Consider the following 25,041-nt stretch of genomic DNA (forward strand, 5'->3'; position numbering starts at 1 on the left):
TTTCCCCCAGATGACATCCTTTTAAAGCCATCCATTTGTTGATGTAATTATGAAATATGATTTTAAGCTGGCTTCTGTGCTGAATTGTAGTAGTAATAAATTGTACTATGGACAGCAAATACTAGATCCATCGGTCAGGATGAGCCAAGACGCACGACGTGGGCTGTGTTTCCAGCGTGCACTTGGGCAGGAGGGTGGTGCGGAGCTGCGCGTCTGGGTGTGCTTCTGCCTTTCCTTGGAATTTATCACTGGTGCTGGTTTTTTGTGGGTTTGTTTTTCTGGTAATAATACAAAAACATACAAATAGAATTATTTCGTATGACAAATTTCATCTTTCTTGTTTTGCTTCATATTTATTTGTTTTGTTTACAGGTGTTGACTTTAAAATCAAAACTGTAGAGCTAAGAGGAAAGAAAATTCGATTACAGATATGGTAAGTAAAAGAGCCTGCACCCAGTGATGCACTGTATGTTTTTAATTATCCATACGCTCGTCTAAAGAAATTAACTATTGAGCTGGTTTACCTCTCCTACTTTTCTGCTTCTTTACTTATTTTAAAATCAACAATGCTTCCTTCAAAAGAGAATTTAGAAGAGGCTATGTCATACTCCACTTGCATATGGGGAGTTTGTGGAAAGAATAGTTTTAAGGTCATTAAATATGAAATGTCTGATTTAGAATCAAAAGTTTAGTTTATAATATCTCAAACAAGAAGCAGTACAATTAATCAAAGTACCAGCCTAAACTATTGACACAGTTTTGCCATCTTAACAGTCCCTGTTAGGCCGGGCGCTGTGGCTCACACCTGTAATCCTAGCACTCTGGGAGGCCGAGGTGGGCGGATTGCTCGAGATCAGGAGTTCAAAACCGTCCTGAGCAAGAGCGAGACCCCGTCTCTACTATAAATAGAAAGAAATTAATTGGCCAACTAATATATAGAGGAAAAAAAATTAGCTGGGCATGGTGGCGCGTGCCTGTAGTCCCAGCTACTTGGGAGGCTGAGGCAGGAGGATCGCTTGAGCCCAGGAGATTGAGGTTGCTGTGAGCTAGGCTGACGCCACGGCACTCACTCTAGCCTGTGCAACAAAGCGAGACTCTGTCTCAAAAAAAAAAAAAAAAACCTATTTATGCCAGCAGTGAAGAAACCTGGAGAGTGAATGGCTATGAAATCATGAAAGACATTTTCCACAGCTTGTTGAGAATTGAATATCTTTCCTTGCAAGAAGTGGTCTAAAGCCTGGAAGAAGTGGTGGTCAGTTGGTGCCAGGTCTGGTGAATACGGTGGATGACAGAGAGTTTCCAAGTCCCACTGCTGTAGTTTGAGCAGTGTTGTTTGTGCAACATGTGGTCAAGTGTTGTCTTGCAAGAGGATTGGCCTGTGTCTTCTGACCAGTCTCTCTCGGCTGCTTATTCACAAGCATCCTCATCATTTCACCCAGCTGGTTGAAGTAGATATCCGCGGTGATGAATTGACCAGATTTCATGAAGCTGTAGTTGTGAATATCAGTGCTGCACCACCAAACAGACACCTTTAGTTTTTTTGATGAATATTCAGTTTTGGACTGTTTCAGCATTTTATTTTTATCCAACCATTGTGCCAGATCCTTGTGATTGTCAAAAAGAATCCATTTTTCATCGCATGTAACAATATGGTATAGAAATGGTTCACCTTTGTGTCATGACAGCCAAGAAAGGCAAGCTTCAAGATGACTTCGACGTTCATTTAATTCATGCAGAACCCATCTATCCGGCTTCTTTACTTTGTCCGTTTATTTCTAATGGTCCAATGTTGTTGAAATAGTAACATCAAACCTTGCTGCTAATTCATGCATAGGTTGGAATGGATTCGCTTCCACTACAGCTTTCAGCTCTTCATTATCCACCTTGGTCTCAGGTCAGCCACGTGGCTCATTTTCAACATTAAAATCACCAGAATGGAACTTCTCAAACCATCAGTGTACTGTGTGTTCATTAGCCACATCCTTCCCAAACACTTTGTTGATATTTCAACCTGTCTGCATAGCATTGGTTCCACGACAGAACTTATATTAAAAAATAACATGAATTTTTTACTTATCCATGGTTGCACAAAAACTGCTCTAAAAAATTTGGAAAGGTAATCACAAGCCAATCTGTGCATTTGAAAGACTGAGGATGTACCTTCACAATAAAAATAAAACAAGAAGTGTCAACGTGAAATGTCAGCAGTATCACCTGTCAAACTTAGTGCTAAAGGAAATCAGACATTTCATACTTAATAAGCTAATACTTTAATGATAGCTAGTTTGGAACCTTTTTGCCTCTATTTTCAAATCATTTGACATGATATCAAAGCTGTCATCACTAAAATGATTGCTCACATACCTGTCTTCATGTATTTAGTGTGACAGCATTCAAAGAAAGGCCAACATGTTCATAACTGGATTTGCACCATCTGAAGGCAGATCCTTGCAGACAGTTCCAGGGCTGTCCGTGGTGGCACTTTGTGGATATTGCTGCGGGGCGGGTATCCTCCTTCCAGCTGCACTGCTGATGCCACGTGACTTGGGCCCTCATTAATGCCCACCGGAAATGAATCTAGAGGCCCCTTGCTGAAGAGAAGCCCTTTTGTCAAATCATAATTGGAATGAGAGACTAAACCAGCTGTGTTAACATTGCATTCAGCACTAATAGCTTTCTCTTGGCTATTAACAGCCCACAGGTGGAAGAAGGATAAGATCAGGTCTGGTGGTAGTTTAAAAGTGGCACTGTTGAGATTTCTGAGAATGCCATTTTGTTTTTAATGACTCAGATGCAGTGTACTCAGCTCACTAACTCCTCTTGGCAGGTCACCCTCGACTCTGATTGTTTGTCCACCATGTGTGTGTTTGCTTTCATCTGCATTAATCGCTGCTTCATCTGTGGCATCATCAGTCACCTAATGCTTGAATGTTAGTGCCATGTCTTCATTCTTCATCCGTGTCTGTGTCTGGGGCACAGCTGCAGCTGAGCCAGCTTTGCTTACTTGCCTTCCGGAGCTGCCTGAGGTAATGTCTTCATTTGGTCACTCCTGACTACATAACCCACTTTAAGGGTTTTTTGGGTTTTGGGTTTTTTGTTTTGTGCTTTTGGTTTTTGTATTTTTATTTTTGGCTTGACTGTGAAACATTAAACCTTGTCCAAATACTTGAATTAAAAAAATAGATACTTCCTGTTTTACTAGCCCATGGTCAAAAAGGCAGCAAACTTTGTTTCATGCATTGCTGCCCATTTTTTAACTCTGTAAATGGCAATGAAGTGTCTTGCACACAGGCTGCTGTTTCTGATTATAAGCTCTTTAAGGTAAAGGATTGGGGGTGTGTCCATGTGTGTGCCTGGCTTAGTGGAGGGCAGGCAGGCCAGAGGACCGTGGCACACATCTTCGTTCATGCACGAATACTCTGTCTTCAGCCCTGGCGGTAGCAATCTGGTTTATAAAAGTATGTTCAAATGTCCTGGTGCCTCCTAGAACTCTGCCCACTAAGACTGTCTGTGCTGGTGAGTTGGATGCTTCTGGAATCTGACTGCAATGCCTGTGACTCTGACCTAAGGGCCCTACCTCATGGAATGCCCCCCGTGGAGGGAGTGTGGCTGTGTGGTTCCAGGAAGAGCACCGGTGCTTGGAAGCCACTTTCTTCTTGGATATAAAAGCATCCTCCAAAAAGACCCTGCTTCTGCCTTGACTTTTCACCCCTCTTCCTTTGTTCTCTAAATTTTCACAACATGGGCGAGGAATATAGCTGTAGGAAGGAAAATGAGAGGCACTGGACTCACTGAAAGGTTGATTGCAAGTTTTCTATGTGGAATACTCCTGTGATTCACTAAGGAAGTAGAATTTGTCTTTTCCTGAAGGGTATTTCAACAGTGACTCATTTTCCACCATATGCCAGCCACTTTAACCACTTCCGTACGGCGCTCACCACCCGCGAAACCTTGCCCACAGCCGGCACTCACAGTCTGCACAATAGTTTGTGCTGTGCATTGACGATGAATCCATTTTGCTCTTCAGTGATGAGGAAAGCTTTTTTTTTTTGAGACAGAGTCTCGCTTTGTTGCCCAGGCCAGAGTGGGTGCCGTGGCATCAGCCTAGCTCACAGCAACCTCAAACTCCTGGGCTCAAGCGATCCTCCTGCCTCAGCCTCCCGAGTAGCTGGGACTACAGGCATGCGCCACCATGCCCGGCTAATTTTTTCTCTATACATTAGTTGGCCAATTAATTTCTTTCTATTTATAGTAGAGACGAAGTCTGGTTTCGAACTCCTGACCTCGAGCAATCCACCCGCCTCACCCTCCCAGAGTGCTAGGATTACAGGTGTGAGCCACCGTGCCCGGCCTTGATGAGGAAAGCTTGAAAGCACTGAAAGCTTGTTTTACTTTACAGTAAAGGCAGCTTTACTTGTAATGTAAATCAGAATAGATAACATATACATATATGTTTTTATTACGTTATTTTTAAATGTTCACAATTTCATTTTGATAAATGAAAAATTAGAAAAGTCAATTCAAAATTATAGTTTTATTTCAATCATATCATAAAGAAATAAGGCAAGTTTTTTAATATTACAATAAATTTTATTCTTTGGTTTGATAAATTTTGAAGCATGGGGCTACATATAGGCCAACATTATATTGTTTACAATAGTATCTAGTACTACACCTTTTATTATGTTTTGAGCATACAATACATCTTCTTAATGGATTTTTTCTTTTGTTTTATCACTGTTGTAAGGTGCTGGAAAATGTCTTTCTCTAAAACGCATGAGATTTTCTGATGCAGTACAAGGGTTGTATGGCCTTGATTCGGAGTACTGTTGGAGAAGTTTTGTTATATAGACAATATGTATTCCATATTGAAATGTCTAGTAAGTGAAAAAAGAATCTCTTATACTATTTCAGCGTTTTTCTTGTGGATGAAACCGTATTTATAATTATATCACTTTTATCAGCTATACCCATCAATTTGCTATAGTCTATAATAGATGAAGGCTTTTGAATATTTTCACCCATTTGATAATTTTTCTTTTCACAATCCTTATATTCAGCCAAATGACTTGTGGACAACATCCAGACTTCACGTTTGTCCTGCCATTTCAGTGGGAGCAAATTTCCTGATGATCTAAAACTAAGTTCTCCTTTTTCTAATTTTTCTGGCATTTTTGGCATACCTTCCCGTCGATTTTTTACTGTCCCACATGCGTTTGTTGCAAAGCTGTCCAAACATCGGAATAGTGCAGGACTTGAATACCAATTATCAACAAATAATTGATGACCCTTTCCTAAATAAGGTTGCATCAATGTTACCACAATATTGCCACTTTCACCTAATTTTTCAGAAAATGTTTGCATTTCAGTAGTTAAGTCAGTATAAACAATTATATCCAAAACATATCCTGTTAAACAATCGTACAGCAAAAATGATTTTATCACAAACCTACTTCTCTTGGATAGTATATATTGCTTGAAAAATAATCGTCCTTTAAAAAGTATAAGAGACTCTCATCAATGCATAAAATCCTGAATGGATAAAATGATTTTTTTAATGTTTCGTGCAGTTTATCAAAAGGTTCATGGATTTTTGTCAGTCGGTCTTCTGAACTTTCAGATTCTTTATCGCTGAAGCAAAGCATCTTTAGCAACATTATACATCTATCTCGTGACATGTGTTTATTGAAGCACTTCATTAGTACTCCAATATTCTTTAATGGATAATTTTTTCACATGAAACATTATGAGTATTAGTGCAAGGAAAGTATACAGTTCATTTATTGTTGTATCGGACCAATTTTGTAATGAAGGAGATACGTTGCCATGTGCAACTACATATCGATAGTAACTGTCACATTTACAATATCATTAAATTCTCAGAAAAGAATATTTTGAAATAATCCAAAACATTGGATGAATCATTAATATCTTCTGCTTTAATTCCACAGTTTTCATCAACAAACATGTATATGTGTGGATTTAAGTTTTCACACGACCACGTATTTATTACAGAATATTCTTTTTTCCTCTTTAATTCTTCTGCTTCTGAATCCAACCATAGAATTAATTCCCTCCTCCTTTTTGAAGTAACATTTTTACATTTAAAAACGATGCTGCTGCCGGGCGCGGTGGCTCACGCCTGTAATCCTAGCTCTCTGGGAGGCCGAGGCGGGCGGATTGCTCGAAGTCGGGAGTTTGAAACCAGCCTGAGCAAGAGTGAGACCCCGTCTCTACTATAAAAAGAAAGAAACAGGCCGGGCGCGGTGGCTCACGCCTGTAATCCTAGCTCTTGGAGGCCGAGGCAGGCGGATTGCTCAAGGTCAGGAGTTCAAAACCAGCCTGAGCAAGAGCGAGACCCTGTCTCTACTATAAATAGAAAGAAATTAATTGGCCAACTGATATATATATAAAAAAAATTAGCCGGGCATGGTGGCTCATGCCTGTAGTCCCAGCTACTCGGGAGGCTGAGGCAGAAGGATCGCTCGAGCCCAGGAGTTTGAGGTTGCTGTGAGCTAGGCTGACGCCACGGCACTCACTCTAGCCTGGGCAACAAAGCGAGACTCTGTCTCAAAAAAAAAAAAAGAAACTAATTGGCCAACTAATATATATATATAGAAAAAATTAGCCGGGCATGTTGGCGCATGCCTGTAGTCCCAGCTACTTGGGAGGCTGAGACAGGAGGATCGCTTGAGCCCAGGAGTTTGAGGTTGCTGTGAGCTAGGCTGATGCCACGGCACTCACTCTAGCCTAGGCAACAAAGCGAGACTCTGTCTCAAAAAAAAGAAAAAAAAACAAAAACGATGCTGCCTTCACTTGACGTGTCAGAATCCATTATGGATCTCAAAATTATAAAAACTAAGACGTAACATAAAAAATAAAAGCAGAAAAGTCTCGGAAATAGGTAAACTATATTATTACTTACAAATCAAAAGCGTACTATAATAACTCCTACTAAGGACTTGTTAAAAGGTCACAGATTCGTAGTAACTTATTAGCCGAACGCACACACTGCAACTGCAGAGATAAAAGCTGTAAAGGTAAAAGCTTTTGGCTGTCGACAACAGTCGACGCTCTGCTGTGCGCGCGCAGCTGTCGCTATCGACTATAGTCGACGCTCGTACCGAAGTGGTTAATCATATCATACTTAAAATAAGACTTGTATCTTCTGAAATGCTTTATAGAAAAGATAAAAAACTTTTTCATTATTGCTATCCCGTAGGTAAAAAGGAAGTATTGGAATCGTGATTCTAGTTCTTACTACTTTTTTAAAGTAGTGGGTGGTTTCTCTTGGAGTCGGGAGCAGTCCTTGTGCTGCTGGTGTTGAGATCTGCTTTGTGGCAGGCTCGCCGCGTCGTGTCACCGCCCTGAGTCGGGGCGCAGGAGGAGCCAGTGTGGCTGGGAGCAGCCCTTCCAGGAGGCGCTGTGTGCTCTGCTCTGATTTTCTAGACTGTCTATGCCCACTGGTTTTCACGGCGGGGGGGGGGGGGGGGGGGAGCTGTTAGAAGAAGTGCATTTTTTCCTCCATTTCTGGATATAGCCAAATTAAAGAAAATATTATTTGCTATAGATTCCTAAAAGTTTAAAGTACCAAAAGCTGCAGGTGTCTTCACGTTTTTATGTCAGTGTCACGTTTTTCAGTTCCATGGTTATCTGTGGTCAGAAAAAGGACCATTTTTTTCTGGTCTGTACTTAAGTATTTCTGTGTGAACGTCTGTAAGAACTTTAAGGAAGTGCAGCTAAAATAAAATGTGTTGACTAGGATACATAGTTTCATGAATTTATATCCCAGTGGTTATCCCTGTCATATTGAGATGGACTTGAAGCTATGAGATTTGTCTCCTACCTTTAGGCAAACACAGAATTGAAATGCTTCATTTAAGGGTCCCTTTGTTCTGTCAACTAGACCAGCCTTCACAGTTGGGGGCTCTTGTTTTAACTGGTGCTCTTAGGTTGGCATTGTTCTGTCATTCCCTGCTTGGAAGAGGAAGAGCATTCATACCCTGAAACTGGTTTATGCCCTGAAAACTAGTAATTGCACCATTTAAATGGACTTACTAAGTACATCAAATAGGAATCTTTGAATCGTCTAAGCATTGTTATATTACCAAACTAGAAAAACAGAATTGCAGGAATTTTTCAATTTGCAACAGAAGCAAAGAGAGATATCAGAACAGATCGTCTAATTTTTTGAAAAATGGAGATTTATGTGAGATTTTTATGGTGCTGGCACATAGTAGGTGTTCAATAAATACTTGTTGAATGGAATCAACATTTCATTTACTCTGTTCTTCAAGCATACATGATAGCAGATAAGTTGTTTTTCTTTCTTTCCTTTCTTTCCTTCCTTTCTTTTCTTTTCTTTCTTTCTTTCTTTCTTTCTTTCTTTCTTTCTTTCTTTCTTTCTTTCTTTCTTTCTTTCTTTCTTTCCTTTTTCTTTTTTTTTCTTTTTTCTTTTTTGACAGAGTCTGACTTTGTTGCCTGGGCTAGAGTGCCATGGCGTCAGTGTAGCTCACAGCAACCTCAAACTCCTGGGCTCAAGCAATCCTTCTGCCTTAGCCTCCCAAGTAGCTGAGACTACAGGCATGCACCACCATGCCTGGCTAATTTTTTCTATATATTTTTAGTTTTTCTATTTTTAGTAGAGACAGGGGTCTCAGACGCTCTTGCTCAGGCTGGTCTCGAACTCCTGAGCTCAAACAATCCACCCGCCTCAGCCTCCCAGAGTGCTAGGATTAGACTTGAGCCACCAGGCCTGGCCAGATAAGTTGTTATGTAGGGAAAGTCTTTCAGGCAGAGGCACTTTAGAGAAGAATAGAAAATAAAACCTTTGTCAACCCAAATATTTTGGGACTATGGAATATTCTCTCAAAGGAACATGGTTTTCTACCTTGAATTTTCAGAGCCAAGCCCAAAATAATGGAATTTAAGGAATGGTTTTAAATGGAGAGTGGTAAACTGGTTAGTGTTTCCTTATTGGGATTTTTGTAAACTAATTTGCTCATTTATTTATGTTAGAATAATTGCCTCAGATTTTGCATTTTGAGGTTTCTCTTTCTTTATGTCTGATTTAAAGTCAGCAAAAACAGTGAACTTTGTAATAGCAAGCTTCTTAATATTTCTAAGATTTCTAAGTATGCTATTCATGCAACATTTTTTTAAACTACATCAAAAATATCTTTTACTATCTCTATTTTTTTATTGTTTTTATTAAAAGTTATGTATAATTTCTCTGGTTTTGAGCTCCAGTTTCTTGAGTCTTAAATTCATTGAATGTGTATAGAAATGAATATGAGCTGATTTACACTAAAAGCTAGATTAAAATTGCTTAGAATGACAATGGGTTTTTTTGTTGTTGTTGAGACAGAGTCTCCCTCTGTTGCCTGGGCTAGAGTGCCAGAAGGAAGATGTATTAAAGCACATAATTCCCAAAGTGCTCAGTGAAGATCTTATATCTGATTGTTGTTTAAATTTGCAGTTCAGCTATATTGTGCTAACTACAGATTTCAGAGTAGAAGAAAATATGTGCTATATTGACTTTTTAAAGAAATAGGAAATGTTTCTTAACAGTATGCAGCACAGAATTTTTTTAAGATGTTAAAACATTTGATCAAATCCTGATTTGGAGAAGCCATAACTTGTGATAGGGTGGCAAACTACGCTCTGAAGGATTTAATAACTCTTTACTGATTTGAAAATATTAATGTATATTCCTAAGTGCTAAGGATTAGAGAAATAATTTTATTCACTGATTCCCTATGGAAATCAAATGGCATTTAACCACTTTGGTACGAGCATCGACTGCAGTCGATAGCCACAGATGAACGCACACAGCCGAGCGTCGACTGTGCACAACACAAAAACCTTGCGAACTGTGAGTGCCGGCTGTAGGCAAGGTTTTGTGGCCGGTGAGCGCTATACTGAAGTGGTTAAATCTATTTCTCAACTGCCTTGAAAGTGCCTGTTAGTGTTGTCTTTTAGTTGTTTTTAGAAATCCTGAAGAATTCAGTCTCTATCTAATCTGTCATATTCTTTAGATTTCCGATTTCCTTTTTTTTTTTTTTTTATGCATTTCTGGCCCAAAATATGAAGTTTGTTTTGCCTTGAAGGGGCACCAGCTCTCTGGATTTTAAACATGTAACCTTCTGCCCAGCACAGTTTTCTGCTGGACCCTGGTGGACAAAAACAGACCAGCCTCTGCCCTCCTGGGGCTTCCATTCAGAGCCCCTGGGTAAGGCTGCTTACATCCTCTGGAGCAGGGGTCCTCAAATTTTTTAAACAGGGGGCCAGTTCACTGTCCCTCAGACAGTTAGAGGGCCAGACTATAGTTTTAAAAAAAACTATGAACAAATTCCTATGCACACTGCACATACCTTATTTTGAAGTGAAAAAACAAACGGGCAAAAACACCCGCATGTGGCCCGTGGGCCGTAGTTTGAGGACACCTGCTGTGGAACAAAGCAGTGGTGTTCTTAGTGAGCTTTTTTGTTTGTTTAACAATAAGGCATTAAGACCACAATTAGTAAAAGTTACAGTGTTTTAAAAATATCCCAGAATCTACCATGGGGAACAAGCGCTAGGGAATAAACATAAAAGCATAAGAGCAAATAGTGCCCTGATGTGTTGTGTTGAACTTTCCATTTGTTTCATTAAATCCATCTTTTCTCCAAGTAAGGCAAAGGTTATGTAGAAAAGATGACATTTGTCACATGAGTGGTTCATAAAACGGAAGTGGCTATGCTTCCGAATCTTGTTCACAGCATCTTCCACGCACACTACGTAACACTTAGATATCCTGGGTTTGCTCCCTGCAAGGAAACCAGATGATTGTTCCAACTTTACAAGAGAAACAGACACGGAAACCTTGTCCTTGTAACTAGTTCTCATAGATGTGTGACTCATCTATGTGCTCCAGGGCTAAAGAGAAACAAATTATGTGTAATTAAAATAGAGAAAAAATAAATTCAGTTCTTTTCAGGTATAAATGTACATTTAAAATTTCCTAGTAAACAAATAATACTTCTATTAATATAAAGAATCTTCCATATTTCCAAATAATGTTGAACAGACCTTATAATGAATTTTATATTTGATCTCTTTTTTGTAAATATTGTTGTGAAAATTGAGTAATATATTCTTCTTTTTAAAAGTTCTCCTCTTAACACACCCTTGCCTGGACAGCGTGGCGCAGCAGGCACCACCGCCAGGAAGAGCAGGTGGGCGTCCCTCCTCGCTGCTTCCCCTGTCGTTTCCCTTTGAGGTTTTAACGTCAAAATATAAACTCTTGTAAGGGCTTAGTCTTCTCACAAAGTAAGATAGCTTTGTCCTGTAAAAACATTAGTTCTTTGTCAAAGGTTATGTTCTCCCATCCTCCTCTGTCGTCAGCTGTCAGTGCCCTAAAGATCAGTCTTTTCTTCGTGAGGACACCTGCATGCGGCTCGCCGACGTCCAGGTGCGGTTTGCAGCCTACATGTACGGCGCTGTCGGACAGCAGCTCCACCGCTGTTTCACTGCCTGAACGTGCTGAGCTAGTCCCAGCGTTTTCTGCACGTCCCGGCAGATCTTGGACAGGCAGCACTGGAACTCCTCATCACGGTCATTCTTGCTTTTGCCACAGGTCTCATAGCACCTGTCGTGTGGTTGCAGCACTTTGTCAGGGAAGGGATACTGGTGTTCAGATGAGCACCAAACAGTGGAGAGCCACATCCATCTGGCGGGGAGGGCTTATAGCATGACGTGGGAAGGCTTAGATCCGTGGCTGCACTTGCACTGGCAGAGCCGTCCCCGCCTCCCAGGAGGTGCAGGGCGGCGTTCAGGCACGTGTCTATCTTGCGCACGCCGTTGCGGATGGTCTTCAGCGTGGCCCTCCAGTCGGGGGCCTGGGCCTGCTCCTGGCACCCCACGGCGGCGGCCAGCAGCGCCAGCAGGAGCGGGAGCCGGGCTGTAGCGCGGGCCGCACCGGGCTCCGGCTCCCGGGCCCTAGGCAGCTGGGTGTCCACGCTCGGGCTCCACGCCCTCGCCTCCAGCCGGCCCGGGCCGCCCTCCCGGTGGCGGAGATGCTATATATGGTCTTTAAAGAAATTGTGTTCCTTGTTAAGTCCCTCCTGATCAGAAACCTTCTCCGTTGAGCATCGTTGTAGTTAGAAATATGTGATGGTTCTCAAGCGGTTTCTCGGCGTATAGCCGCGTCTGTGCGCTGTGAAGTGCTTACGTCATTCTTCAAGTTGAAGTGGCCAGTGTCCATTTGGAGGAGAAAGAAAGTTTTAGATTTCAAATTAGCAATCCTGGAATAGTGAACTTCACTGTGTTTGCAAATCTGTTTGGTGTCTCTCCTATCTTTTGCTTTGACCACCTTTTCTGTTTAGGATTAAGAAAATAACAAGACTACTTCTGTAGCATTTTTGTTAGTGGGGGACCATTTTATCAACAAAAGGAGATATTACCGATGTATGTTACAGGAGAATTAGGTTTAAATAGTGTCTCGCATCGTCTCTGCATGCCCTCACTGTTGATAACTGCCTGCTGTCGAGTGTGTTAGAACCTCTGCCACTTCACACGTGAGGCAGCTGAAAGTTCAGTTCAGGAAAGTTGTTCCTCAGCGGGGCCTAGTCGTGGAGCCAGCAGCAGTGCCAGGTGCCCCGCGCCTCTGTCCACTGCCCTGCCTGCTGACAGCACAGCGTACCCAAAAATGCCTGTCATCCACCCTAGGTAGGGTTTGAGCCAGAGCTTTTGAGGAAATTGGGAAATAATAGCACATGTACCTGTTACTGAACAAATTTATAGAAGCAAAACACCTAGAAAAACTGACTTGAGCATGTTACGTTATGACTAGGGAAAAAAAAACAGTTTCATGTCAGCCTACTGCCTAACTCTCTGTACATCTTTGCTGTTCCTCTTGTTCCCTCCATTTCCTCAGTTTCCCTCACAGTCTAGTAGACTGGGGACTCAGAACCTTCTAGAACAAAGTTTATGTTTTTATGATGGGAAAAGTGTGGTCAAGTGAACTTGCATTATAATTTATAGTAGTAAATTTCCTTGTACTGTTATGATTTATTCTATAATGTCAAAAATTTATTACAAGCCTAATGTTACTTCATGTTTGCCCTTTGATTGCAAAGTAAGAGATCAAAAATTACTTTTATGCTTTATTATTTCTGTCCAAATTGTCACATTGGAAAGACATTTTATTTGAAAAAAGTTAAGATTTTCCTCTATACAGCATCTTTTTTTTTTTTTTTTTAAAGTACATCCCCCAAAGAGGAATATACAGCATCTTTATTATGGCATTGACCTCTCTCCTCCCTTTTATTATTATGACTATGACTTTTTGCCATGAAAATTCTTATTTTCTCATTTTCAAAATCTTGGTTTGGAAGTAACTGTGACTTCTGTATATTTTTGTTTGGCCATAACTAGTCCAGAGACGCTGCCCCAGCTAACAGCAGTGCCTGTGCTCGGGTGTCAGCGCAGGCGTGAGGCGTCACCTGGCGTGCAGCAGAGCTCGGCCTGCCGTGGGGATGCTGCTCTCCGAGTTGGCGGACATGGCCGGGGTGACCCCAGACACGCTGGCCCTGCTTGTCCCCACAGGCCCAGTGCTGCTGACTTGAGGCCACGCCTGCTAGGATTGCAGTTGTGAATCAGTTTTCTTCTCTCATCTGAAGCGATAGTTGGTGATCCCAGCGTCACCCTCAGCACTAGCAGTGGTGGCTAGTGAGAAATGGTTCTCTTTGACATGGGGGCATTCATTCTCTGTAGTCTCATGTTGTGTGTGAGAGCGGGAGTGGGTGCTTGTGTGCGTGTGTGTGAAATTTGCATTCCCTGTACATCATCTTAGCTCTCAGGTATGATGAATGGTTTCGTAAACCACCTACAATGTGAATTCTTAGGGATTGCTTTGTAAATACTGCATCTTAAAAGCTTTTTACCTCCTGTTATTATTTTGGAAAAACATAATGATCATATATTTTGATGTTAGCATTTCTGTTGCTGATTTACTATCTTTTAGGGGTAAAAGTTATTCTGGAACAGTATATTGATTTTGGTTCATAATCCATCCCCATTCATCTAATTTAGTTAACCCATGTACAAAGATAGCTTATATCTTATATAGTTTTAGTCAACCTGAATTTTTCCCCACCCTCTTTAACTGTGATCATCAGGGGAAGGAAAAGAAATGTGCACGTTACTCGTGTTCTTTTCATAGTAAAAAAACAGAAGCATATTTTACATTTGCATTGGAATATAGAGTCACTTACTTTGGTTATTGTTTGGGAACTGATTTTTTCTGCTGTTTCTTAGGGACACAGCAGGTCAGGAGAGATTCAACAGCATTACCTCAGCTTATTACAGAAGTGCCAAGGGGATCATATTAGTGTATGATATCACTAAGAAGGAGACGTTTGATGATTTGCCAAAATGGATGAAGATGATTGATAAGGTAAGTTGCATTTTTGTGTCCGATGTGAACACTCTGCTTGTGGATGTTAATCATTATGAAAGGAAGAAGGGGAAGCACATTTATTGAGCATGCTGCACAGACTAACCATCATTTAACCCATGTGACAGCCTTCAGGGGAGGTATATAGTCCTGTGTTACAGATGAGGGAAAGAAGAAAAATATCCAGAGTCAGCTTATAAATAATAAAACCAGGATTTTTTTTTTTTTTTTTTTGAGACAGAGTCTCGCTTTGTTGCCCAGGCTAGAGTGAGTGCCGTGGCGTCAGCCTAGCTCACAGCAACCTCAAACTCCTAGGCTCGAGCGATCCTTCTGCCTCAGCCTCCCAAGTAGCTGGGACTACAGGCATGCGCCACCATGCCCGGCTAATTTATATATATATATATCAGTTGGCCAATTAATTTCTTTTGTATTTATAGTAGAGACGGGGTCTCACTCTTGCTCAGGCTGGTTTTGAACTCCTGACCTCGAGCAATCCGCCCGCCTCAGCCTCCCAGAGAGCTAGGATTACAGGCGTGAGCCACCGCGCCCGGCTAAAACCAGGATTTTTATTCTGGTACCCTGGACTATCTGACTTCAAGGCCCAAACATGCTTAGTCCACCATATCCAGCAGCTATCATGGAATTAGATATAGAACATTCTCGCTTCTGCAGAAAGGTCACATGGACACCTGTTTCCTGAACATCCACAGAGCAGCCACCTGGGGAGATGGCCTTCTCCACGGGGCATGCGGGCAGAGCCTCGGTCACCCACTGGACATCTGCCCTCTAAATTATGTTAATAGATATCCTGTAGCTCCTTATCTTGAACAAGAGAAGAAATGTTTAAGAACATTTAATGACATAGGAAAGGCCTCGTGATAAAATATTTAGTGAATTAAGCAAGATAAATGGAGTGATTTCAGTTTGGTACAGATAGGATTAATTTAAACTGTGGGTTCCCCTCTACGAAATGTATTCCCCGAATACACACTTAGAAGGCAGAGCTGTTGGAGGTGATATGTGATGATTTGCAGGTGACTACATTTTGAGTTTTATTCCCTTATGCAGTAATTTGAGATTTAGTTCCTTTGTATTACAATCATACCTAATATAAATTGGATTTTGTCTACAAATTGCATTTAAACCTGTCTGTTAGAGAATGTTCACTTGCCACTTTTACCAAGCAATGTCATTGGTGTATGTCTTTTTAAATGTGTCAGGGACCAGGGTTACAAAGATGAATCCGACCCGGGACAGAGCCCCTGCCCCAGCCTGCTCTGCACTTGGTATTGGTCATGCCAGGGCCTGCAGTGACGCATCACTGGGTTGTGACGTCCCTCATGCTGAAGCCAGCATGTGCTCCTGAGGAAATTAGAAAGGGACAGTTTTTGTAGTCTAAAATTTTAGAACTAATAAGATGAATATGAAACCGTAAGAAACGGCCTAAATCCTAAGGCCTGGTTAGGTACTTGAATTTGTGAATCTGACTAGGTCTTGAGGTCTAATGCTGTGTCCTTCTTTGGTGCTTGGCTCTTGCTTCTCATCATTATGTGAGCGAGAGCATCATTTCTTGAGTGCTTACTGCAGGTAGGTGCTGTCACTGTTGCCACACATCACTGATAGGAGACTGAGGTTCTGCTTGGCTGAGTACCTGAGCCACGGCCACACCATTCAGGTGTCCTTTGTTGCAGTCTGTTTCAAATAACTTTTTAGAAATACACAAAATTAAATAAGTCATTCAAGAGATTTTAACTTTTTTAAAAAGAGAGAAAGAGACAGGGTCTCCATCCTTTACCCAGGCTGTAGTACAGCGGCCTGACCGTAGCTCACAAGCAACTCCAAGCTCCTGGGCTCAAACAATCCTCCTGCCTCAGCCTGTCGAGTAGCTGGGACTACAGGCGTGTACCACCATACCCAGCTATGACTATATATATATATATATATTTTTTTTTTTTTTGAGACAGAGTCTCACTTTGTTGCCCAGGCTAGAGTGAGTGCCGTGGCATCAGCCTAGCTCACAGCAACCTCAAACTCCTGGGCTCAAGCAGTCCTCTTGCCTCAACCTCCAAGTAGCTGGGACTACAGGCGCACGCCACCATGCCCGGCTAATTTTTTCTATATATATATTAGTTGGCCAATTAATTTATTTCTATTTTATAGTAGAGACAGGGTCTCCCTCTTGCTCAGGCTGGTTTCGAACTCCTGACCTCGAACAATCCGCCCGCCTCGGGCTCCCAGAGTGCTAGGATTACAGGCGTGAGCCACCTCGCCCGGCCATGCCTATATATTTTTAAAAACTTAGAAATGTAGCATAACTTTTTTTCCTGGTTATAAAATCGGTGATACTTTCATTATTGAAATTTGAGAAATCAAGAAAAGCACAAAAGTAAATTTAAAATTTATAGTTTTACTGTCCTGAAAAACCAGACTGAACTCACTCCATTTATCTTGCTTAGTTCATTAAATATTTTATCATGAAGCTCTTCCTGTGTCATTAAATGTTCTTTAAAAAAATAAATAAAGCATATTTTTGGTTTTTAATGGCTGTGTTTTTTAAGAAGTACTTTAACTTAATGAATTCTTCATCTATTTTGTGGGCCTTTTAGGTGTTTTTCAGTTGATGACTGTTTTGAGTATAGAGCTTTGCCTGTGTTTGAATCATTTCATTAGAATGGAGTCTTAGGATTGGTTGGGTCAAAGGTCGAGAGCATCGTGGTTCTTAGCGCCTGTGAGCAGGCTGCTCTCTAGGACACGGTGAGCCCTGTCTCACACACCCTGTGCCCACGGGTGCTGGATGTGCCCGCACAAACATAAATGAGTGGAAAGCATTGTGTAGCTTTGCCTGTCCTCTGCAGTACATGACAGTGCCATCTTTGAAACGCAACTTCTTTTAAAATTCCACAGTATGCTTCAGAAGACGCAGAACTTCTCTTAGTTGGAAATAAGTTGGACTGTGAAATGGACAGAGAAATCACCAGGCAACAGGGTGAAAAGGTGAGAGGCATGGGAGTCCCAGGGGTCCAGGCCCCACACTCAGTGCTTAGACTTGAAGTTCTTTTTATTTTAGTAAATCACTTATTATTTTATATTATGAAGTAATTATCAATACAGTGATCACTCAGTTATATCCTTCTCATTTGTTTACTTTTCTTTTTCCTGACTTCTTGCTTTAAATTTTCATTTTGAAATGGAGGGAGAAAACATAAACAGATTAGTATACATAGAATTATTATCTAACCTGACATTTTATAGAGAAAGATTTTTCAAGCCATAAAATTGCTTTCATGATTTGCTCTGATGTATTTTAAGTTTCCTTTGCTTTTGCTAAGGATTCAATCATGGGGGAATGATGCTGCTCACCTGTGAAAGGTCAGATATGTCCTGGTGTCACCGTAGGGATTTTGTTGTGTTTTGTTTTGCTAGTTCCTCATAGTGCTAGCATTTGTTACGCTTGGGAATTTTATATTTGGGCATAAATGGGACTTTCCAGCCCTTTAGTCCCACCGCTTCCCTGAAAGCTGAGCCCAGAGGCTGGGATTGATTCCACCCCAGAAGCCAGGCCTTGCGCTCACGTGTTGGTGCGTGTGGCAGCCCGCACGGAGCAAATACGTGCGTGTCTTCTCTCAGTTTGCACAGCAGATAACTGGGATGCGGTTCTGTGAAGCAAGTGCCAAGGATAACTTCAATGTGGATGAGATATTTCTGAAACTCGTCGATGACATTTTGAAAAAGGTAAAAAAAGAATCTACATCATGAAAATATTTCGTCTGAAAACTGTTGTTTCCTTTATTACTTTGTTGTTGGGAATTTTTGTTTAGATAGGAGTTACGCGTAGGCTCAAGAACCAAGTGTGGTGGTTACCTCTGCCAGAGCCATCCACCTGCTGCAGCGACACCTGTTTCTTTCCCATCTGGGGTTTTGGTGTCCGTAGAGTTGATGTGCAGTGTGTTTGCTCAGCCTTGAAACAGGGCTTGGTGCAGTGACTGAAGGTGTGGTATTGTGCCATGTTTATTTGACATTTGTTTTTCTTTTGTCCTGTTTTCCCATGAGAATTAAGTTCGATAGAGACAGTGGAGACCTAGCAAAGTGTGCCGGTGTCTCAAGGGAGAAGAGAGCCCGTGGAGCTGAGCTCGTCCCCCTCAGAGCTCTGCTCCCCGGTGGCAGCCACTTCGCAAAGGCCTTTCCGTGATGCTAAATGGCTAGAAAATTGCTGGACAGCTTCACTGAGCAGCAGTGGTTTATTCAGGCATCTTTAGGCTTATTCAACGATTATTAGTAAGAACTGAAGTTTATTTATACTACTATTAAGTGAAATTTGCTCAGTTCAAACATAATTCAAAAGGTTCTAATAAAATGGTTGTTTATATAATTGCTAAGAGAGAGGTTATTTCCTTGTTTAGCATGCATATAAGTCCTTAGAATGCAGACCATTTTTTTCATTTATTAATGTCTTAAATTTTCATTATACTGGGCACTATGAAAATAAATGTTTATGAGGTTGGTCAGATCTCTTCTACCACAGGGTTTTTTGTTTTGTTTTTTTTTTGAGACAGAGTCTCACTTTGTTGCCCCAGGCTACAGTGAGTGCCGTGGCATCAGCCTAGCTCACAGCAACCTCAAACTCCTGGGCTCAAGCGATCCTCCTGCCTCAGCCTCCCGAGTAGCTGGGACTACAGGCATGCGCCACCATGCCCGGCTAATTTTTTCTATATATATTAGTTGGCCAATTAATTTCTTTCTATTTATAGTAGAGACAGGATCTTGCTCTTGCTCAGACTGGTTTCGAACTCCTGACCTCGAGCAATCTGCCCGCCTCGGCCTCCCAGAGTGCTAGGATTACAGGTGTGAGCCACTGTGCCCAGCCTACCATAGGGTATTAAATAGACTTTTCCTGACTGTAGAGTACCTGGTGTTTGGTGTTGTGACATGCAATGCCCTGAACCTGTTTTTTTTTGGGGGGGAGGGGCTTAATATTTTAATATCTGATTAATCTTTGATGATCGGGGAGGTTTATGTAACAATACTTCGTTTATTATATAATTGTACAATTTACAAAGTGTTTACAGTTGACCCTTGAACAACACAGGGATCAGGGATACCCCACAAAGTCAAAAATCTGCATATAACTTTTGACTCCCCACAACTTAACTACTAATAGCCTACTGTTGACTGGAAGCTGTACCAGTAATATAAGCAGTTGATTAACACATATTTTGTATGTAATGTGTGTTATATACTGTATTCTTACAATAAAATAAGTTAGAGAAAATCATAAAAAAGAGAAAATACATTTGTTATTTATTAAGTGGAAGTAGATCATCATAAAGGTCTTCATCCTTGTCATTGTCACGTTAGGTAGGCAGAGGAAGAGGAGAGGTAGGCACACTTAGCATAAATTTTATTGAAAGAAATCCACATATAAATGGGCCTGTGCACTTCATACCCAGGCTGTTCAAGGGTCAGCTGTAATAATGTACCTTATAAGGTTAAAATGTGTTTGTCTTTCCTCTTTAACCTTTAGATGCCTCTGGATATCTTAAAGAATGAGTTGTCCAATAGCATCCTCTCCTTACAACCAGAGCCCGAGATACCGCCAGAACTGCCTCCGCCAAGACCGCATGTCCGATGTTGTTGATTTGCTACTTTAGAGACGAAGTGGAAACGGTTTCTGGAGGGGGGGAACGTTCTATTCTGCACTACAATCATTTTGACAATTTCCTTTCGCACTTTGTAATCCAAGTCAGAGCTATACACTAACTTGTAAATATGCAAATATGCAATCCTGGGTAAGTTTTGGTTATGAGTTACATATTTCCCTCCAAATTATTATATTTCATTCATTACCCCAGTGTCTAGTGTACATACACTGGGAAACCTAGTACTTCTAATATGAAGAATGGGAGAATGAAAGGTATAGTGTTTCTTGAAATAAATAATTGTCCTTGTTAATTAAATTATGAGGACAGAAGATATTCTGGTAAGAAGAGAGAACGTGGTGCTTTGCTTGCTGTTTTAAAGGAAATTTGTAAAACTGAAGACTTTTTGGAAAAAAGGTATCTTAAGTGCTTTTTCTTTATTTACAAGACATTTCCCCCAGCTGTAGCATCTTTGAAGTATTGGAGTGTTTCTGCCACAAAGTAAAGCTCCATTCATGGTTGTCATTGAAGGTTATTTATTAATGTAATGTAATGGTAGAATATTACTAGTTAGAGGGTTGGATTTGACTTGGTCCTAAGGCCGCAGAATCTCTCATGGCTTCTTAAGGGACATACTTTATCCTTTTGAGAACTACAAAGATTCAATAAAGAAATGTTTTTGAGACTATAGAAAAAGATTTTAAAACAACGCTGCTGTCCTAAATAAATCCTGTTTAAAGGAATTTTAAAGAGATACATTTTACTATATCAAAGAACATACATGTATTTGCCTAAACATCCTGTATCTTTGTAATGAGAAGACTTCTCCCCTTTATGGTGAAGCTTACTCCAGTTATGCCTAGACTATGTTCCTTTTTTTTCGTTTTCATTTTTTTTTTTTTTTTGGTCTGATAATTTGTGAATTCTACCTTTGATATATCTTTTATTAAACTGCACTGTTTTGTTTAGTCAAGGTAAATAAGTAATTATGTATTTGAATAACTTGGCGTGTCTTGAGTGTTGTGGTATGAAAAGCATTGTGGTCTTTCTACACTAATGAAGTGCAAATAAAATTTTGTATTTATGAATGACAATTGAGTTACCATATTTATTTATGCAATTATCAGTTGTATATATGACAGTATTCTTCATGAACTCCACAGCTTAATCTTTTGAGTGTTTTAGATAGGAAAAGTATAGTTTTCTTTACTATGGGAAATGGCTTGATGGTTTCTCAAAGGGTTAAACGTAAAATTACCATGGTCCAGCAATTCAGCTTCTAGTATATGCTCAAAAGATGGAAAGCAGAGACTCTAACAGATACTGTACAGTCATGTTCACAGCAGGGTTATTCACTATAGCCAAAAGGTGGAAACAACCCAAATGTCTATGAACAAAATAATGGGTAAACAAAATGTAGTTCAGCCTTAAAAAGGAAGGAAATCCTGACACATGCTACAAACCTGGATGACCTGGAAGACGTTACACCAAGTGAAATCAGCCAGTCACAAAAGGACAAATACTATATTTCATTCACACAGTGTATAGAGTAGTCGGATTCATAGAGACAGAAGTAGAGTGGTGGTTGCCAGGCCTGGCGAGAGGGAGGAGTTGGGAGATGGTGTTTAGTGGGTATAGAGTTTGAGTTTTGGGAAAGTTTTGGAGATGGGTGGTGGTGACGGTAGCCCAGCAGTGTGAATACACTCCCGTGCCACTAAACTGCACACTTGATGGAGTGTGTGTGTGTGTGGTGTCCTCAAGATTTTTATTAGACGTGTGTACTTTCATCACCCGTGACTGATCACTGATGGTGCCAGTTACCCATTCTCCCACCTCTAAGCCTGCTCTTCTGTGTTCTGCTCTGTGATGCTGGGGCTGGTACTCTAAAATATATTTGCCAACACTCTTGCCCTGTTAAGGTCTACTGGTGGGAGAAACTGGAGGGAGTTGGACAGCAGGAAGAAGGAGCCTGCTTGCCGTTCCCGTCAGCCTCCCTGCAGTAACAACAGATGGTCGGCTCTGACTGCTGGCTTCTGCGGGACCCCAGCCCCAGCCTCACTGAGCCCCGCCTGGGGTACTCATTTGCCCTTGTCAGTGTCCTGCCTGGGGGTCCATCCTGCCTCCTGTTGGGCTGTATCCTCAGCAGTTGGTGTACCTGCATCCTGCCCTCGGTCTGAGCACCTTCCTCAAAGCTCAGCGCAGCTTGCAGAGGTCCTTCCTCCGAGCCCCAAAGTTGTGGCAACACCCACTCTTTTTGCTCCCCAGCCCTAGGGGTAGCAGCTACTTCTGTTATTAATTGCTAAGTTCTCTTTTTGTTGGTTTAGCATTTTAACAACTGTGTAGCCAGTTCCTGTATTAAATCCCTCGGTTTAGAAATACCTTATTTGTGTCAGTCTTCCCGACTGATAGAGTACCTGGTACCAGGAGTGCTCTCAGCAAACAGCCTCAAAGATGAGTTTAAGAAAAAAAGTTTTGTCATGGGCATTCGTGACTAATTCAGCAGTCTGTGGTCTATTTTATATCTACAACTCAATCTTAGTTCTTGTGTTAGTGTCTGTCAACTGTAGTATTAACAAAAGTACATTCTTGTTCAGTAGGGTAGTTTAGGGGTTAAAGGTTGGCATTTGCAAGAAGTTTTAGTGTGGTTTATAGCTCTTGAGTTTGATTAAATTTTTATTGTTTGGTTTCTGGTATACTTCTGGGTTTTTTCCCCAATGAGCACGGTTTTGTGAGAGTTGGACTAGGACTGACTTTTCTATACTCTTAGTCCCCGCAGTGTTGTAGGGGTGGCTGTCCCATGTCTGTTTTGCCAATGTCCTCATGACTAGTTACAGCCTGTCTTGCCCACATGATGGACCAGCAGACCATCATGTGATGAGCTGAAACTCAGTCTCTCTAGATTTTTTAAGGGAACTGTCCTTTTGAAAAAGTTGCAAATGATATTTCACATTTTTATAGCTCATAGTCCTAGATTAGTGTCTCGTTTGATTCTCACAGAAACTCTGAAACACATAGAGCCAGCGATAAAATGAATTTTTGGTTGTCCACGTAGATGAAAAGGAACATAATACAAGCAGGTACAAATAACAATCACCTATGACCAGCTGGGTGCAGTGGCGTTTCAGTCTCAGCCAATCAGGAGGCTGAGGCAGGAGGATCACATGAGCCCAGGAGCTTAAGTTGAGACCAGCCTGGGCAATGTAACAAGACTCAAAAAACCCTAAGACCAGGCCGGGCACGGTGGCTCACGCCTGTAATCCTAGCACTCTGGGAGGCCGAGGCGGGTGGATTGCTTGAGGTCAGGAGTTTGAAACCAGCCTGAGCAAGAGTGAGACCCTGTCTCTACTATAAATAAAAAAAAAAAAAAAAATTAATTGGCCAACTATTATATATAGAAAAAATTAGCCGGGCATGGTGGCGCATGCCTGTAGTCCCAGCTACTTGGGAGGCTGAGGCAGAAGGATTGCTTGAGCCCAGGAATTTGAGGTTGCTGTGAGCTAGGCTGATGCCACGGCACTCACTCCAGCCTGGACAACAAAGTCTCAAAAAAAAAAAAAAGCAAAAAAACCCTAAGGCCACACGATCTGTAGATTGTGTTATGGCGACAAAATCATATTTCTATTAATAGTCTATGAACTGGGTTTGAAACGCGGTTGGGCTGAGGATCTGCGTGGAGAATGACAGTGACTTTCTTGTGAAGTTGCAGAGACCGTTCTCTTAAGTGACCTCCGAAGAGTGCCTCAGGTTGGCAGGTGATCTTCCTTAACTATTGCTTGAAGTTTTTGAAATGTAGGGGTGAACACTAGTTGTTGACACAACAAAACAAAGTGGTGAGTCTCGCTTGTCTCTGGCTGCAAAACAAGCTGCTTTTGTTTTTTTCCCATGACTGACGTACATTACCCGGGAGAGAGAAAGTACTTGTAGGTCATTTGTTGCCTCGGATCTGTCACTAGGCCACAACTGCAGTGAAGGGTGGGTCGGGTGTGCTCTAAGGGCCTGTCATGTATGCCGTTAACACTGTACCAACACGAGTGGCTGGTGGCAGGGCAGATGGGGGACAGGGCCCTGGAAACCTGTTAATCTGGAACCAGAAGGAACCTTTGGGAAAAGAAGATTGTACATAGCAAAAAGGTGCACTGCTCACGGTCCGGGTTGGTCTCAGCTTCCAAACGCTTGGCTGCCTCCGTAAGTGTTTGATGAAGCCTGTTCTCGTGACAGAGACGAGGTAATTACTGGAAATGTAGTTGAGCTGTCTGCACACGCAAAACCTAAAGCATGTCTCGTTCCAACAAACCTACAAGTGTGACTGAGAAGGGTCTGCGTTCTGCCTTGGTGTTTGTAGCAAGGGCAAGCTGGTAAGTTGGACCCATTGGTGGTCCATCAGCTCTGCCGCAGGCTTAGATCATAGCCCTGTCTAGACAGACCCAGAGGAGAGTGAACCAGCCCACGGCCATCTGCCGTCGGCAGCAGCAACTCAGGTGCACAGCTCAGGGCCCAGCAAGGTGGGAAGTTCCTCGGCACTGTCACCCAGCAGGGACGCCAGAGCTGCCCAGGCCGTGGGAACTTGGTCACTGCTCTTGACCCGTGGCAGGGGCAGGGGGATTAAATCCTGGTGGCCGGGACAAACAAGAAAATCCATGAGTCTCACTAGATTTCTCTCGTTAAAAAATTGCATACCTTTGTGGTGTTCATTCAAATACGGTTCAACGACAAATGCTTGTGATTAAAATGTACGTTTCATTGTATCAAGAATATGCCTTTTTTTTTTTTTTTTGAGACAGAGTCTCGCTTTGTTGCCCAGGCTAGAGTGAGTGCCGTGGTGTCAGCCTAGCTCACAGCAACCTCAATCTCCTGGGCTCAAGCGATCCTCCTGCCTCAGCCTCCCGAGTAGCTGGGACTACAGGCATGCGCCACCATGCCCGGCTAATTTTTTTTGTATATATATATTAGTTGGCCAATTAATTTCTT

General features: G+C 41.7%; 1 protein-coding gene and 1 pseudogene across 1 annotated transcript in view; one reads left to right on the plus strand and one right to left on the minus strand.

Moving 5' to 3' along the window:
• RAB12 (RAB12, member RAS oncogene family) overlaps positions 1-21,167 on the plus strand; it is a 35,490-nt gene extending 14,323 nt beyond the window's left edge. The window contains exons 2-6 of the mRNA XM_012746237.3: positions 373-433; positions 14,299-14,437; positions 17,342-17,431; positions 18,065-18,169; positions 19,959-21,167. Of these exons, the coding sequence (XP_012601691.2) occupies positions 373-433; positions 14,299-14,437; positions 17,342-17,431; positions 18,065-18,169; positions 19,959-20,072 (509 nt within the window). The 3' untranslated portion in view covers positions 20,073-21,167. The remainder of the gene's footprint in view (positions 1-372; positions 434-14,298; positions 14,438-17,341; positions 17,432-18,064; positions 18,170-19,958) is intronic.
• Positions 11,397-12,244, minus strand: LOC105860855 (group XIIA secretory phospholipase A2 pseudogene; annotated as a pseudogene).
• Positions 21,168-25,041: the final 3,874 nt, after the last annotated feature.

Source organism: Microcebus murinus, chromosome 17 (assembly GCF_040939455.1).
Source record: "Microcebus murinus isolate Inina chromosome 17, M.murinus_Inina_mat1.0, whole genome shotgun sequence".
Lineage (NCBI taxonomy): Eukaryota > Metazoa > Chordata > Mammalia > Primates > Cheirogaleidae > Microcebus > Microcebus murinus.